The 14536-nt window shown below is 37.3% G+C and overlaps 4 protein-coding genes across 7 annotated transcripts; 2 read left to right on the top strand and 2 right to left on the bottom strand.

Moving 5' to 3' along the window:
- The first annotated feature begins 478 nt into the window (after nt 1-478).
- Nucleotides 479-3076, top strand: LOC145209240 (uncharacterized). Its single transcript, XM_080079509.1, has 8 exons — nt 479-657; nt 728-1175; nt 1243-1333; nt 1422-1625; nt 1830-1994; nt 2124-2298; nt 2373-2473; nt 2564-3076. The coding sequence occupies exons 1-8, from the start codon at nt 561-563 to the stop codon at nt 2867-2869; spliced, it is 1587 nt and encodes a 528-aa protein (XP_079935635.1). The 5' UTR covers nt 479-560; the 3' UTR covers nt 2870-3076.
- Nucleotides 3077-4655: 1579 nt separating this feature from the next.
- Nucleotides 4656-6728, bottom strand: LOC145233516 (uncharacterized). 2 transcript variants are annotated; one of them, XM_080098275.1, is made up of 5 exons: nt 6479-6728; nt 6246-6322; nt 5972-6181; nt 4908-5013; nt 4656-4841 (listed from the first exon to the last, which is right to left on the bottom strand). In XM_080098275.1, exons 1-5 carry the CDS (start codon nt 6504-6506, stop codon nt 4750-4752), a joined length of 513 nt encoding a protein of 170 aa, XP_079954401.1. In that variant the 5' UTR covers nt 6507-6728; the 3' UTR covers nt 4656-4749. The 2 variants fall into 2 exon arrangements, with proteins under 2 accessions (XP_079954401.1, XP_079954393.1); XM_080098267.1 differs by having other exon boundaries at nt 4656-5013.
- Nucleotides 6729-7979: 1251 nt separating this feature from the next.
- On the bottom strand, nt 7980-9127 carry LOC145210730 (uncharacterized). The gene is made up of 5 exons (XM_080080004.1): nt 9011-9127; nt 8767-8923; nt 8522-8622; nt 8232-8398; nt 7980-8034 (listed from the first exon to the last, which is right to left on the bottom strand). Exons 1-5 carry the CDS (start codon nt 9125-9127, stop codon nt 7980-7982), a joined length of 597 nt encoding a protein of 198 aa, XP_079936130.1.
- Nucleotides 9128-10395: 1268 nt separating this feature from the next.
- On the top strand, nt 10396-14316 carry LOC145208956 (acyl-CoA desaturase 1-like). 3 transcript variants are annotated; one of them, XM_080079204.1, is made up of 5 exons: nt 10402-10701; nt 11020-11150; nt 11652-11857; nt 12810-13039; nt 13512-13611. In XM_080079204.1, the coding sequence occupies exons 1-5, from the start codon at nt 10554-10556 to the stop codon at nt 13532-13534; spliced, it is 738 nt and encodes a 245-aa protein (XP_079935330.1). In that variant the 5' UTR covers nt 10402-10553; the 3' UTR covers nt 13535-13611. The 3 variants fall into 3 exon arrangements, with proteins under 3 accessions (XP_079935329.1, XP_079935330.1, XP_079935328.1); XM_080079202.1 differs by lacking the exon at nt 12810-13039 and adding an exon at nt 13805-14316 and having other exon boundaries at nt 10406-10701; nt 13512-13741; XM_080079203.1 differs by lacking the exon at nt 13512-13611 and having other exon boundaries at nt 10396-10701; nt 12810-13222.
- Nucleotides 14317-14536: the final 220 nt, after the last annotated feature.

Genomic DNA, 14536 nt, shown 5'->3' with positions numbered 1-14536 from the left:
ATTATCTTCCCACCCAATTCATGATATATACCCATGAAGCATTTTGGGTTGGTAACATTTTTACCCAAAACATGAGAATCACCCTTTACGGTAAAATGGGTTAATTCTTATTTTACCCAAAAAGGTTATAAGACTTCTGTGTTGGAATGGGTGAGTTGCACATTTACCCAAAATGGGGTAATTTGCATGTTTGCAATGTTGTATGTGTTCGTAATTAAAATGCGTAACTTCATATTTTTGACCAAAAAAACGGTCCTCTGGATGCAATTACCGATAACAGGATTTTTTGTTGCGGTAATTTAAAAAAAATAATGATTAAAAAAATTTTTTTAGTTTTTTGTGTGATTTGTGATGAAAAATACATAACAATAATAATTAGGTTTTATGGTAATACGATGTTTTAACTTGTGAAAAGATAGCTTCACAATTTGTTTTAAATTTTGCGCTCTTTTGGCGTCATCTAGTGATTGGCGGGAATTTGCCCGAAACGTCAGTCGAACGTTGACTTTATTAAGTTCAGTTCACGTGTGATAATATCCAGCAACGTGTTTGAAGAAACAATGAATTCGTCTGTAGACATTGTCATCAATTTGGTTCGAGATACTTTACATGAAATCCCAGAGAATGATTTGGAAAAAATTTGTAAGGAGTTTAGTGGTATGTACAAGTTGTAACTTCGATGATGCAAAAGTGTGTTATTTTTCTAGCTGTAAGTTTTTTTCTGCAGATAACAAAATCGACTCGTCGGCTTTAAAATGTGTCAATAATTTTGACACTCTAACAAAAATTTTGCCAGGTGTGCCTTTTGGGCACACTCTCAAACTCTTTGGTGCCATTAGAGAATTCAACACAAGCAAAGATGAGTTTTGTGAGTCGGATGACACCCTGCCTGTGACGTCTGATGACTCTTTTTCATTTATTTCAACATCTACACCAAATAGTATACCTACGGTCATATCTGAGGATTGTAGTGATAGTTTGTCAATTGGAAATGAGTCTGAGCTCGCTGGTCCAAGTTTTGAAAATGCAACCCATCCAATTCCAAAATCATTTCCTATAAAATCCTGTCAATTTGGTTATCATGCAAAAATGTTGATAAATACAGGTTCACTTACTGACAAGGGAAAAAGAGAAATAACCTCTGAGATGATTAGAGTAATGAAAAATTATGAAAAGTACCTGTATTCTGTTTGTTAGTGTGAAACATTGTATTTAGTTAAAACTTTTGTTCATTTTAACCAGCCATCCTGGTAGACTTTTGAGAAGAGCAGCAGTTTCAGCTTTAGTGTCACTTGGAAAAGCTTCACTGGGTTTAAGTGATGAAGAAGCCAAGGTAGCTGTTCACATTTGATATAACTGTAACCTACTGATGTATGTGTAAAATAAAGCTATAGAATATTACTAATCAGTTTGTTCTTCAGATCTTCTGGTTGCACAAAATTACTCAAAAATTGAATACGCAACTAAAACAAATCAGAAAGTCACAAAAGGAAAAAACGCCATCCAAAAGAGTTAGCAACAACTTGTCAGGGCTTGCTAATACATCAGTTGCTAAATGCCGAAAGGTTTCCAATACATTTGAAAGTCACATGGAGGAGAATTCTTTAATGGAACAACACCAAATGGTTTGTTTGTGTTTGAACAAAACCACTTTATTTATTCATATTTATTTTGTGTAACATAGGTGTGTTAAACATCATGCCTTGTTTTAGGTGCTACTTACAATAAATACATGCCATACCACATAATTCTGTTTTACTGTGGAATATCATATTTTATAATCATGCATGTTTCTCATGAAAATACTTTTTAAAATAACATTTATTCAGAACCTGAAGCAAGAATTTATGAAACCAATCATTCTCCGAAACAAACAAAAAATTTCAGAGTTAATGGCACAAACATTTTACTTCCGACAAAAGTACATAGCAGATAACAAACCTACACCACAGACAATGACAAAGGAGTGGCCTGCAATATCTACATTTAATGAAGTAAGATTTTTTATTTATCTATGGTTGCTTTGTCTTAATACAGAATTTATATGTTTGTTAAAATAGTTGTTTAATTTTGCCACTATTCAGTTGTATGTGTGTGCTATTGTTGGCTTGTTTTGTTTGCAGCTATTAAGGGAAATGAACAGAATTCAACAAATTAATCCAACCTTGGACAAACTGCAGACAAATGGGGAAATTTTGTTTGACAAAGTAATTGCTTATGTACAGAAAGTCCAAACTGGGTCCAAACTTGAAAGAATATTGAAACAGATTTCTATTGAGGAAGACAACACCAACCAGGGTAAGTCTACCATATTTTTAGACATATGTAAATGTGATCTAAAAATAATATATATTCGTTATTTTTGCCAACAGACTGGAAACTTGTTATTGGGTTGTGGCTTTTAACTAACCTTTTGCCAAATAAGACAAAGAAACACTTTGGCTTGGAGAGATATCTTCTGGACCTTTATCCGGTAAAATGACAATAAATTATTTTTTTAATGAACTTACTATATTCTAACATAGTGTCTTTGATGCATCTACATAACTCTTTGTACTTGCAGACCTATACAACCTATGAGGACGTAAAAAATGAATTACCAGACCGCCACCAACCAGTTCTTATTTTATTTGGGACACTTGTAAAAATTCAAAAAATCTGCCTAATGTCGGAAAAGAACATTGTAATGCAGGTAGACTCGATTGTGCAGGGTGTTGTTGCCCTTCTGTCTTATTATTATGCAATTAACTATGAATACTGCCCCCATGTGCGCAAGGCCCTGCAGTTTGTTCAATATTTTTGGCTTGAGATAAAAAAGCCACCGATTGTTGACTCTGTTAAAGAGCTGGCAATGAAGTTGGAATTTTGACATTCACTCATTTACATTTGAATACCTGAATCAAATTGAATACCTGAATCAAGTATTCTTATTTGCTGCACATTATTAATACGGTGCATGATTGTGTATATACTGTATTGTTTGTATAAAAACGTGTTTCTTGCCAGTCTGGGTTACTTTGGTTTAGGCAACTTCATTCTTGTCATTGCATTGTCATGAGACAATAAAAGTATTTTTGACATCAATGTGTGAACATTTTAAGGCTTGGATTTTTACGTGGTTGGGTGCAGTGAGGTTTTACCTAAATGTTTGGGTATTTAGTACCCAATAAGTTTGGGTGTTTTTTACCCTATAAGTTTGGGTGTTTATTACCCAATAAGTTTGGGTGTTTATTACCAAATAATTTTAGGTGTTTATTACCCAATAAGTTTGCGTGTAGATGACCCAAAGCATTTGGGTTAAAGGAACCCAAACAGCATTTTGGGTTTACCAACGAAGGTACCCAACAAGCTACCCAATTACTTTGGGTAAAAACAACCCAATATCATTTACAGTGTTGAAAGGTGAAAGGTAGTGTTCGATCACGTTACGTCACAGCAATAACCACGTTGCACTATAGCAAAACACAATAACAGCACCAAAACAACCGCGCACACTTCACCGGGGCCAGGAGAGAACTGCCACACCAAACACAAGGAGAAACGACGTCACATGCCTCTAGGAATGTGACCAATCACAATGCGCCGCGGGAAATCACTGAAGCGGGGATGCGTTCGAAATGTTACCGGTGTAAACGTACAAATAAAGATATTAAAGTGAAAAGGGGTGAAAATGGAACACAAGAAAACGAATGTGGAAAAACAAGAAGTGAAAGGAATAACGTGAAAATAAATATGGCTAAACAAAACAAACAAACATTATGAAACAAAACAACTAATATATTAATAGGTACATCAAGTTACAGTGAAAAGCAAGTGCAATAATTAAATAATAAATAAGCATATACCAAACTAAGTGAACACAGTGAATAAACTAAACTAAGTGAACACCGGTTCACGTTACACTATCACCAACCCTCGCTGACTTGAGTAGATCTAACACCATACCCTACTGCAGGGGTCAGCAAATACTTTTTTGGGCGACCCTAAAAAATTGCTCTAAATTCTCGCGACCCAAGTATTTTGTTAGCATGTAAGTTTGTGGAAAATACTAGATGTAAGTTTGCATGTAAGTTTGTGGAAAGTTAGCATGTAAGTTTGTGGAAAATACTAAGCAACTAGACATCAATACTAAGACTGCTATAATGCCATTGTCAGTTGTTATTTTCACATAAAACAGTAGGTAACATAAAACGAACGTATTTATTCTAACAAAAGAGAACTGTGGGCACTGTATTGAGAAGTTATGAGAACACAACAAATCAATTCGAGGTTTTATTTATGAGCAAGCAAAAAATCATCCTCTACTTCTAGTCTTGATCTGTATTTGGTTTTAATATCAAATAGTGCAGAAAGCGCATGACTGCTTGTACAGGTGCGCTGAACTTACTACATTGTTACATATATATACTGTATGTAACAGTAACGTAGTCTTATATAACAATGCTACAATGATGAGGAGGTTGAAAAAAACTGAATTTCATTACTACTGCAGCTGCGATGCTTATATTCATGGGAATTTTAAAATATTTCGCGACCCGGACTGGAAGGACCCAAATTTGGGTAGCGACCCACGATTTGCGGACCCCTGAGTTAAAGCATCCTTTCCAAATGACCTTTAAGATAAGTTTCTTCACAACAAAATCATTGAAGTTAAAGGTTCTTGCTACACTACTGTACAAGTTTATTGTCGAGTCGAACAGAAAATTTAACAAAATATGTATTGCAAGTTTAAAAACATATTCAGTTCAATCAATCTGTTTTGGTAAGATTCCTGAAGTATTTAGACACTTTTCGAAGCTCCCTGAGGGTTGTTCTCACAAAATTCCTGTGTTGTTTTTCACCTTCATTATGTACAACAAGCTTTATCGTTTTTTTTGGTTTTCTGTCCTTTGCGATTTCTTCCTCACCTCGAAGAAACACGAGATCCCTAGTTCCAAACAGAGCTGCTCTTGCGGCCGCGCCGTACGTTGAATCGTGTATCCGGACTTCGTCAATTCCCCACTCAAGAAAGTCCTAAAAAAGATGGTGGAGCTACTAACACCATACCTCACGAGACACCCAAAAGTGTCTAATTTTCGACAGGTTATTACATAACGTTATATCTCCAAAAATTTGGCCGAATGGTCCAGCGCACCTGACCCATATACAGACATAAAAAAAACCTGATCGGGATTCGTCCCCGGGAGTGTCCGGGGTTTGAACCCCGTGAAAAAAATATCTCTATAAACGCTCACGGTTAGGGCTACTAGGCTCGGGGTAAGGTATCGGGGCAAAAATTTAGTTACTTATGCAAAAATGTTAAATCAGAGTTGCAAGTCGGGCCGGGCTTTTCGGGCCGGGTTCGGGTTCGGGCCGGGTTCGGGCCGGGTTCGGGCTTAGGTATTTGTCAGAAAACGGGCTCAAAACGGGCCTTACTTTAAGTTCCGTTGCCGCCACTTTTTAGTAACAATTCTCTGGCTTTGACCTAATGCCCACCCTACTCTAAAACGTATTGTTTACCTCATTGTCTACTATTGTTCATTGTGTTTGTTGTCTTTATCTTTTTTCTTTCTCATCCTTTGTTGCAAGGCTTTCGTGGATAGGCCTGTCAATCAAAATTTCGGGCCTAAACGGGCTTCTCAAAAACGTTTCGGGTTCGGGCCGGGCTTCGGGCTTATACTTTCGGGTTCGGGCCGGGTTCGGGCTCAGATTTCGGGCCCGCTTGCAACTCTGTGTTAAATACTTATTTCCCAACCCAACCCCTCTTTAGCCGTTGAATATAAACTTCAGCTCTTTACGCCCCCTTGTGAAAGTGAATCTCACGTGAGGTATGGTGTTAATAGCTCTATCAAAAACGGTAGAGACATAATAATTCCGCTTGACAAAACAAAAAGGAGACAACACGAGTAAAAATCATTGCAAAACAAGGCGCAATTACTTAAGTGAAAGAACATGTAAAAAAGGGCAAACTCGGGGACACAGAATTTATTACCCTAGAAAAATGTTTTACTGTATCCTTCGGATGCATATGAATCATGTAGTTGTTACTCAAATCATAACTGGATTCTGCAACAGATGCGTGTTCAATCCACAAGTTCGGTCGTTGCATTGAAGTTTCCTCAATGTGGATTGGAAGATCTTTGCGCCTTAAAGCCAAATCTCTTGGCCTTATGCATGCGTAGTAGTGTACAGGCTCGGTAAACTAAAAAACATTCATTTTATACCCTTTTCTGAAAATAGTTGTTATTTCCTAATTAAATACTTACCCCAGAAGGTGATGTGTATCCGTTTAAAATCTCCTGTAAGAAAGCAGCATTTGGTTTGGTTAAAAATGCTCCGTTTGCTGCAAAGTAAATTTTCGGTTTGGTGCATCGAAATTGCTAACAATCAACTTATTTAAAAAATGGATCAAAATTTTCATATTTTGTAAAGATTAAAATGTGAATCCAATTTAGCAATTTAGCTGTTCAGTGTTTTTTTAATAGCACATAAAACCTACTTAAGCTGTTTAAACCATCGAATCCCATTGTGAATGGGTATTGACGGAGTGGATCCAATGACGCAACAACAATGACGTCAGAATCGAGATAAATTCCTCCCTGTTTCAGAACAATTTGAAACCTAGATTGAAAGTCATTTACGTTAATCAGTCAAAATGTAAGCCATAAACCTCACTGCGGTTTATAAGCACAAGGCATGTTTTAGAGCAGGGATGTGCAACCTTTGTCACTGTGGGCCAAATACAATTACCATAATTAGATTGCAGGCTGCACCTTTAAAAAACACAAGGTGGTTATACTTTGCTGCATATCAAATATAAGGCTATATTCAGTTAACAACTAAAATTCGCATTTGATTTTACCCGTATAACTGTCAGGTCGCAGAAAAATAGCACCGGGTGCATTAATCTGCTCAAAATATATAATAACTGGACTCGTTTGCCAGTGCTTATAAAATCCAAGCGTCTCTGCGGGCTGTAGGTTGCACACCCCAGTTATAGAGGATTTAATTTTTTGATACTGCGATTAAACCAAAACACTTGTTATAGCAATCACGCATATACGCACAACGCAAGTGATTTTGGATTTTGTAAGCCAGGGTTTGGCAACCTTTGAGGCGACGTGTGCCAATTTACTTGTTATTTCCCATGTGTTAATTGACCTCGCATGCCAACGTTTTTCTGAATAACAGTGGTTCGTACCAGCAGATATAAAAAAAAGAAACAGCAGAGTGGTTTGTGCATGTGTTACGAATAAAATTACAACTTTCTTTACTACACTGTTTTGCCACTTGCTTAGTTTGTTGTTTTGTCACTATATGTTTTCCTTTTCTCGTAATATGATTTATTGGTTTATTGAACAGTTTTGTTATTGCTTTGGTTTGTTGGTTCGTCGACATAAGTTCATACGCGATTCATTTCCATATGTTGCGAACATTATTACCTTTGTTTATTCGTTTTCTGTCCCGGCACTATGTTTGGTTGTTGCACTGTCACTATATGTTATCCGTCTTTTCTGTTTGTGTTTCACCATTGGTGTTGTTTTTTTACGTAGGTTTCTCAACCTACCTTGCGTATATTTGTTTCTCATAACAGACTTTGATTTTGTTTTATTTCCTATTTCGTTTCGAATGCAACCCACCGTGTTGCCTTGGCATTCCTGCGCGTGTCCCTAATTACAAACATCCTCGGGACTTTGCTTAATTTGCCCCAAGAATAACTGCTGATTTTTCCTCGTGGCTCCCTAACGTGAGGGCGGTGAAAATGTGATCGGGCAGACTTGGTTGGTCGGCCTTGGTAGAACGTGCTTCTTGGCTTGTGAGATCTTTTATCTATTTGTCCGTTTTTACATCGTGTTTTTAAGTGCTACGTTGGCCCGATTGTGTTGTCGAGAACCGTGCTTATTTTACTCCGCTTTTATAATAAGAACAAAGGATATATTGCATATTTTGTTACTGTTTTGCAAAAGAATTAAGAGTAGCGCGCGGTCTAGTTATTGGTTTTACCGGCTAGCCGTTAGAGCAGCGTCCTGAACCTTAGGCGCAGAATTAGTAGCGCTACACATGTAAGGCTGAATTTTAAGACAATGGCATGATAAATTTCGAAAAATTTTTACTTCAATAAAACACGCAAATCGGTTGGCGTACCATGAAAAACTACCTCGCGTGCCAAACTTAGCACGCGTGCCGGGGGTTGCCGACCCCTGTTGTGGGCATTCACACTGAGTAGTTCCAAAAAAATATATACAAAGTACCTTGCGACATCTGTTTGCATATAGACGTCTGTGATTTGATTACTATAGATATGTGTAGGAGCTTCAAACTTTCGTGTTTCGAGACAAGGAATTTGAGCAACCAAATTTAACCACAATTCTCCTTGTGGAACAACATCGTTGATGTGAAATATAATCTTATCTGGTTTCTGTTTGGAAAATCACCAAGTTTATTTTTGCTTTAATAGTTATGTACTTTAATAGGATATAGAATTAAGGTGTGTTTCAGTTTGTATGTGCAAACAAGTCAACAAATAGAAATAAAAACTTACGTGGTTGGTGGCGACTGAGAGAATAGATAGGTACTGGAAAAATTTGAGCGTTCCATTCCCAATCCAAATATAGTGTACAATGTTTGGGACGAGGCCTGTATCTTTGAAATGTGAAGTGATTTGTTTGTATTTTGAATCCAGGTACACAAAAGTTAGAATAAAAAAGTTATCCGCGTCGTTAATCGAAATAAAATTGTTAAAGCTTTAACTTTGGCAAAGCAAAGCATAACAAATTTATTTTTTACCTTCCGTGTTATTTCGGCACATGGGAGTTTGAAAAGGTAGAGAATCACAAATAATGTGACTTTCAGCGTTGGCCGGTTTCACGCAGTTCGGTAACTTGACTTTCCTGTCATTCACATCGAATATTTTTGCTGCCGGTTGTTGCTTCTTGTCAATATTCTACAACAGAATACGTCACATTTATGTGTATTTTCATTAGTTAAAGCCCAATACTGTCCAAAATATTGATATTTTCATTGTCCTCACCTTAAAATCAGTTGCAACTCGCAAAATGTGTGTCCTTCGAAACATAAACAAATAAAACGCAGAAAATCCCAAAAAGCCGATTATAATAAGCTTAGAAGTTTTTACAAACTTGGGCATTTTGCCTTTTACAGATTCCAGTTATGCTGCAATGATAAACAGCTTAATAACGAACAGAAAATCTGAAATGCAAATAAAAGCATATGAATGAAAATGATTTCGTGCTGACTTAAGCATATTTCGCTTGTTGAAAGGAAACACAGTGACATGATTTTAAAACTTGTTTAAAAGAAATTCACCAAACCCACAAAACATACTGATTACTGACTGTTGAAGATAATATTCGTCTACTCTACACTCTACACCAGTGGTTCTCAAACTTTTTTATTGTCGGGGCCAAATGGTATTTTTAAGTGTGTAGAGAGCCGCAAAAAAACGAAACCTTGAGAAAATCACTAAAGATTATGACTTTGAAAGCTAAAATAGCAATGTTTGATGGTTTTCTGAGGTCTGGTGCGAGCCGCAAAATAAGTAACTTAGTTGAGAGCCGCATGCGGCCCCGAAAACCGAGTTTGAGAACCACTGCTCTACACTAAACTATAAGCTGCTGTTGGAATTTAACAATATAACAATATTTCATTGTGTTAGGCCGATTTCCGACATTTGCGTGGTGTTTGTATGTGTGTGCGAGTCTAGTTGGGTATGTGTGTGATGTGTATTGCACAGTCTATAGCAGGGGTCCGCAAATACTTTTTGGTGCGACCCTAAAAAAATTGCTCTAAATTTTCGCGACCCAAGCATCTGGTCGTGATCTGTACTTGGTTTTAATATAAAATAGTGCAGAAAGCGCATGACTGCTTGTACAGGTGCGCTTAACTTTTACGTTATACATTGTTACAAAATTTGTTACTTTGTTGTATGCAACAGTTACGTAGTCTTATGTAACAATGCTACAATAATTAGGAGGTTGAAAAAAGCTGAATTTCATTAAAACTATAGATGCGATGCTTATATTCATTTAAAATATTTCGCGACCCAGACTGGAAGGTCTGGCGCGCCTGACCCACATACAGACATTAAAAAAAAACCTGATCGGGATTCGTCACCGGGAGTGTCCTGGGTTCGAACCCCGTGAAAAAAAAGGAGTAGGTTAGGATACAAATTTGTGAAAATTTTACATTACAAATTAAGTTATATTGCTAGTTTTATTTAATTTTGAATGCCAATACCCTTACCTCAAACCTAATAGACCAAGCGTTATTAGATATATATATATATTGCTTTAAATAGCAAAAATGCCCTTTTACCACCTATCAAAAATTAGGCTAGTTTGTGATAAGAAATACTTACGTTGGTCAGCTATGGAGTAACGCACAGAACCACAGCTAAATAGTAGAAATCATCTCATGGGTTAAAGGAATTACAACAAAACAGTTAAGTTTTGCGCATTCGGTGACAATTACGGTTTGTTTTTGTTTATTTGCGATTTACAATAGCTGGATTTTACAAATAGAAAGAAACATAATAGGTCTTTAATCTGCAAAAAATGGGTTTGAGAAACCAGCACATAACGAAGGAGACACAGTACCAATATGTTAATTGGCCTGTCGTGTATTTTGTTGCCTTTTTGCATTCGGTTGCTGTTATTGGAATCTTCCAGATGTTTCAGTGCAATTGGAAGACTCTGCTATTCAGTAAGTGCAACTTATAGATTGCAAAATTATTTGAATAATTTGAAAATCAGTTTTTGAAGTAATAACTTATCTTTATTGGGCTTATTTGGAACTTTGTCAGTTTATGTTATTATGTTGAACCACATTAGTCAAACTATATTGCAAATTGTTAAAAACGGTAAAACTACATAGACAATTTATTGTATGTCATGCTAAATACAGCATTACGATTGTCTTGAACGTTTTACATGTATTAAAAATCACTAGACGTTTTGAATCTTTCTAGAGCAGTATTCCTGTTTTTTTAAACTTATACGTTTCAACGTTTTTCTTACGCAGATCTTATATTCCTGGAATATGTTCAGCTTGGTACAATGGCAGGAGTACATCGTCTATGGTCTCACCGTTCTTACAAAGCATCCATGCCACTGCAAATATTCTTAGCCGTGGCTCAGACCGCCGCCAGGCAGGTAAATTACAATAAACCGATGGCCATTTTAGTAAGTAGCCTACCTTTGTTGCGTGTAAAAAAAACTGGTTTCAACTTACGAATAATTAGGTCGAAATGTTTCACTGACGTTAGCTCATTTTAACACTGTGGTTCCCATGTTATTTTTTTAATCTATGGCTCAAATGTTTATTAAAATGGGATTGTGACCCACAACATGACTTAAAGATGTGAAACACTAACCGTTTCTGAACATTTAAATTTAGTTGGGCAACTAACTGAAGATATAACATTGTTACCAATAAGTGCGACAGGCCAATGTTTAACAAAACTTAAGAAATGAAAAGTGTATAAGTTGCTACGCAGAGTTGCAAGTACGTCGCATTGGAGCTCAAATTTGAATAAAACTAACTTAAAATTCGTTTTTGGTGTGGCTTGTACCTTCAAGTTCGGGCCCCTATTCAGACCCGCTATAAATATGCCTTATTGCATATTATCAAGCTAACTATTTATTGTACTACAGAACCCAATTTACACATGGGTTCGTGACCACCGTGTTCATCACAAATACGTTGACACGGACGCTGATCCACATGATGCTCGGCGTGGATTCTTCTTTACTCATTTGGGTTGGGCTTTTATGCCCAGGTTGCCTCAGGTTATCGAGAAGGGGGAGAAAATAGACCTTAGTGACATGCGCTCCAATCCGGTGGTGATGTTTCAAAAAAGGTAAGTAGGATCATAGGCGCCGAGTAGGCGGTGGCGGGGTGGCGCCGCCACCTTGGGTTTGTAAAGCACGGTGGCGGCCACCGTGGAAATTTGGTTAGTTTGTAGCGGTATCGTACAAAATATCGTAAAATCTGAAGAAATTTGGGATCAATTTTGCTTTCAAACAAGCGTGCTGGCGAAATATAGCACAATTGTTGACAGTAAATGTTTGGCCATTATTGTGTACAACGCGATTGTATTGTAATAAATGGTTAACTTAGGTGATACAAGAGCAACAACTTGACGAAACATTTTCTTAACGTTGCTAAACCAATAATGGGTTAATAACGTTAAAGCAAAGTGTGCCAACTGATTATTATTTTTTTAAAATCATTTTTTTAAGAATTTGACGAACGTTGCATTCTATTAAAAGTATATTGGGTTTTGAGTTGGAGCTCGTTTGGTTGCACGCATTGGTGACGTCATAAAAGTGCCGTCATAATTACGTCCGCCACCTTGCATTTTTGTAAAACTCGGCGCCTTTGAGTAGGATTACTCGCTTGTGGATCACACACAATAGCACATGCAAAAAAGCGCCGACATAGATTTGAATTGTGCAAAGATCAAATATTACAGTAAAGTTGTATTAAATCTCTTTACTGGTTTGACATCCACTTTCCGCCTGCCACGCTGATTTGGTAGTCCTTGTGGTTGGTCGCTTTGTAGTTTGTATTATTTTTGAGCGATTACCAAAATATCCTGTTTAAATATAATACTCATGAGATGTAGCCTAAATGCACCTTTCCAAAAAAACAGCCTTTGTTTAAGCTGTTTCGTCAGTGCAGCTGGTGGCGAAAGACCGGCTGTATTGGCTAGTACTGATGATACTTTATAGGTCGAAACAGTGTACACTGTCTGCTGTGTACATTTGTTATTGGCCAATTGCTTTTATGGGCTTTATTTATTTTTAAAGATATTGCGACATTGCGGCGCCCCTTCTGGCATTCTTCTTTGCCCCATTTATCACGTGGTACTTTTTTGCTGAGTCAGCTATGGCATCGTTCACTGTTGGAATGTTTCGTCACCTGTTGTCGGTTCATTTTACCTTTTTCGTGAACAGCGTGGCACATTCGTACGGTTACAGGCCCATCGACACGACAATAAGTTCGTCTAACTCCATGTTTGTTACCGTTTGCACCATGGGTAAGTATGCCTGTGCTGTGGTCAAAACTTTATTAGTTTTTTTACAATCCTATTCGACCAATTTATCCAAAGGGTTTGGAATTAAATCAGGCTTAATTCGAACCTGAGAACAAACTCGATTTTACCAACTTTAGGGTTTAATTCGGAAAAAACGTAGAGTTCAGACTACTTGGTTACAATATTACTGTTTTGTATAGGCTACTTCTAGCTTGTTACTTGAAGCTTATAGCACACGCTCACAAAATACTGCTTGCAAAACCCAAAACACGCAAAATCTTGGTTATCTTCGGAAAATTTAAAACTTACGTGGTTTGAGATATGAAATATGAATGTAAAAGATTTCGGTACAAAAAAGTAAGTTGCCTAATTAACAAATAACAATTGGTACACCACGTAAAGTGGTCTTTTTTACAAAAAAATCCGTTTGTGGCCCGTCCCTTTATGTGCATTGATTATTTTGGTTCATTCGCAGATATTACCGCTGGACTACTCTAGTAATGTGCTACGTGATCCCGATCTCCATATGTTGCTGGTCGTGGAATGAAAGTATCATTTACGCCTACTTCGTGACGTCACTGCGTTACGTGATTTCGTTGAACGTTACGTTTCTGGTAAACAGCGCCGCCCATTTGTGGGGCAACAAACCGTATGACGTCAACATTAACCCAGCCCAAAACTTGGGGGTTACCCTTCTCACTATGGGTAAGTGTAATGTTCTGGTATTATGCACAAAAAACGTTTTTATTTATGGCTCTTTGTTCACAGGCGAGGGTTTCCATAACTACCATCACGTGTTTCCTCACGATTACCGCACCAGCGAGTTCGGAATTCGTTTTAACCTCACAACAGCCTTCATCGACCTCATGTCTTTATTGGGTCTTGCCAGCAACCTCAAAAAAGTTTCAAAAGAAACGGTGCTAGCCAGAAGAAGTCGAACTGGGGATTTGATGAGTGCTGCCTCGGGTTGACAACCAGAAGATCATTATATTTTATTTTTATCAACCATGTTCAATGCCTAAAAAAGTGGTTTAGATGGTTAGAGATGGCCGGTACATTGATAAATTACGATTTTTTGGCAGCGACGTCGTGGTTACTATAAAGTCATACTGTGATTAACATTCTTCTACCTTGCTTGTTTTTTCAACTATATCAATAATACTAATGCTGTCTTGTTTGTGAGTGATTGAGTTAGGTGACTCGCAACGAGCATGAAACATGACCGGCGACGCTTGTGATTTGCGTTGTGTTTTCAAAGAATAAAGTTACGCTAATTGAAATTACCACCTGGACGTATGTTTTATTGGATAAGGTAATACATAGTTGTAAGGGAGAGTTTTGGGTAGGTTTCAGGTTTGAGTTTCAATAAAAGGGGCTTGATTGAGGCCTGACTCTGCACTCATTTTTGCTGCATTTTCACCATCTTTAACAAATCGAATTTTATTTTAAACAGGATTACAACTCTGAGGTAATGCAGTTGAAATGTTTTTCTTTGGAAGA

The sequence above is a fragment of the Phallusia mammillata genome, chromosome 1 (genome assembly GCF_965637545.1).
Source record: "Phallusia mammillata chromosome 1, kaPhaMamm4.hap1.1, whole genome shotgun sequence".
NCBI classification, from domain to species: Eukaryota; Metazoa; Chordata; class Ascidiacea; order Phlebobranchia; family Ascidiidae; genus Phallusia; species Phallusia mammillata.
The sequence above is the reverse complement of the archived record's forward strand: the minus strand, read 5'-3'. Positions and strand labels throughout refer to the sequence as shown.

Coding starts and splice junctions, on each gene's coding strand:
- LOC145209240 (XM_080079509.1), top strand. CDS start 561: ATGAATTCGTCTGTAGACATTGTCATCAATTTGGTTCGAGATACTTTA. Junction 658..727: donor AATTTGTAAGGAGTTTAGTG/GTATGTACAAGT, acceptor TTTTTTCTGCAG/ATAACAAAATCGACTCGTCG. Junction 1,334..1,421: donor TAAGTGATGAAGAAGCCAAG/GTAGCTGTTCAC, acceptor TTTGTTCTTCAG/ATCTTCTGGTTGCACAAAAT.
- LOC145233516 (XM_080098267.1), bottom strand. CDS start 6,506: ATGGGATTCGATGGTTTAAACAGCTTAA. Junction 6,323..6,478: donor CGATGGTTTAAACAGCTTAA/GTAGGTTTTATG, acceptor TTTACTTTGCAG/CAAACGGAGCATTTTTAACC. Junction 6,182..6,245: donor GATACACATCACCTTCTGGG/GTAAGTATTTAA, acceptor AATGTTTTTTAG/TTTACCGAGCCTGTACACTA.
- LOC145210730 (XM_080080004.1), bottom strand. CDS start 9,127: ATGCCCAAGTTTGTAAAAACTTCTAAGCTTATTATAATCGGCTTTTTG. Junction 8,924..9,010: donor GAGTTGCAACTGATTTTAAG/GTGAGGACAATG, acceptor ATTCTGTTGTAG/AATATTGACAAGAAGCAACA. Junction 8,035..8,231: donor ATGCAAACAGATGTCGCAAG/GTACTTTGTATA, acceptor TTACATGTGTAG/CGCTACTAATTCTGCGCCTA.
- LOC145208956 (XM_080079202.1), top strand. CDS start 10,554: ATGGGTTTGAGAAACCAGCACATAACGAAGGAGACACAGTACCAATAT. Junction 11,151..11,651: donor CTCAGACCGCCGCCAGGCAG/GTAAATTACAAT, acceptor ATTGTACTACAG/AACCCAATTTACACATGGGT. Junction 11,858..13,511: donor GTGGTGATGTTTCAAAAAAG/GTAAGTAGGATC, acceptor GTTCATTCGCAG/ATATTACCGCTGGACTACTC.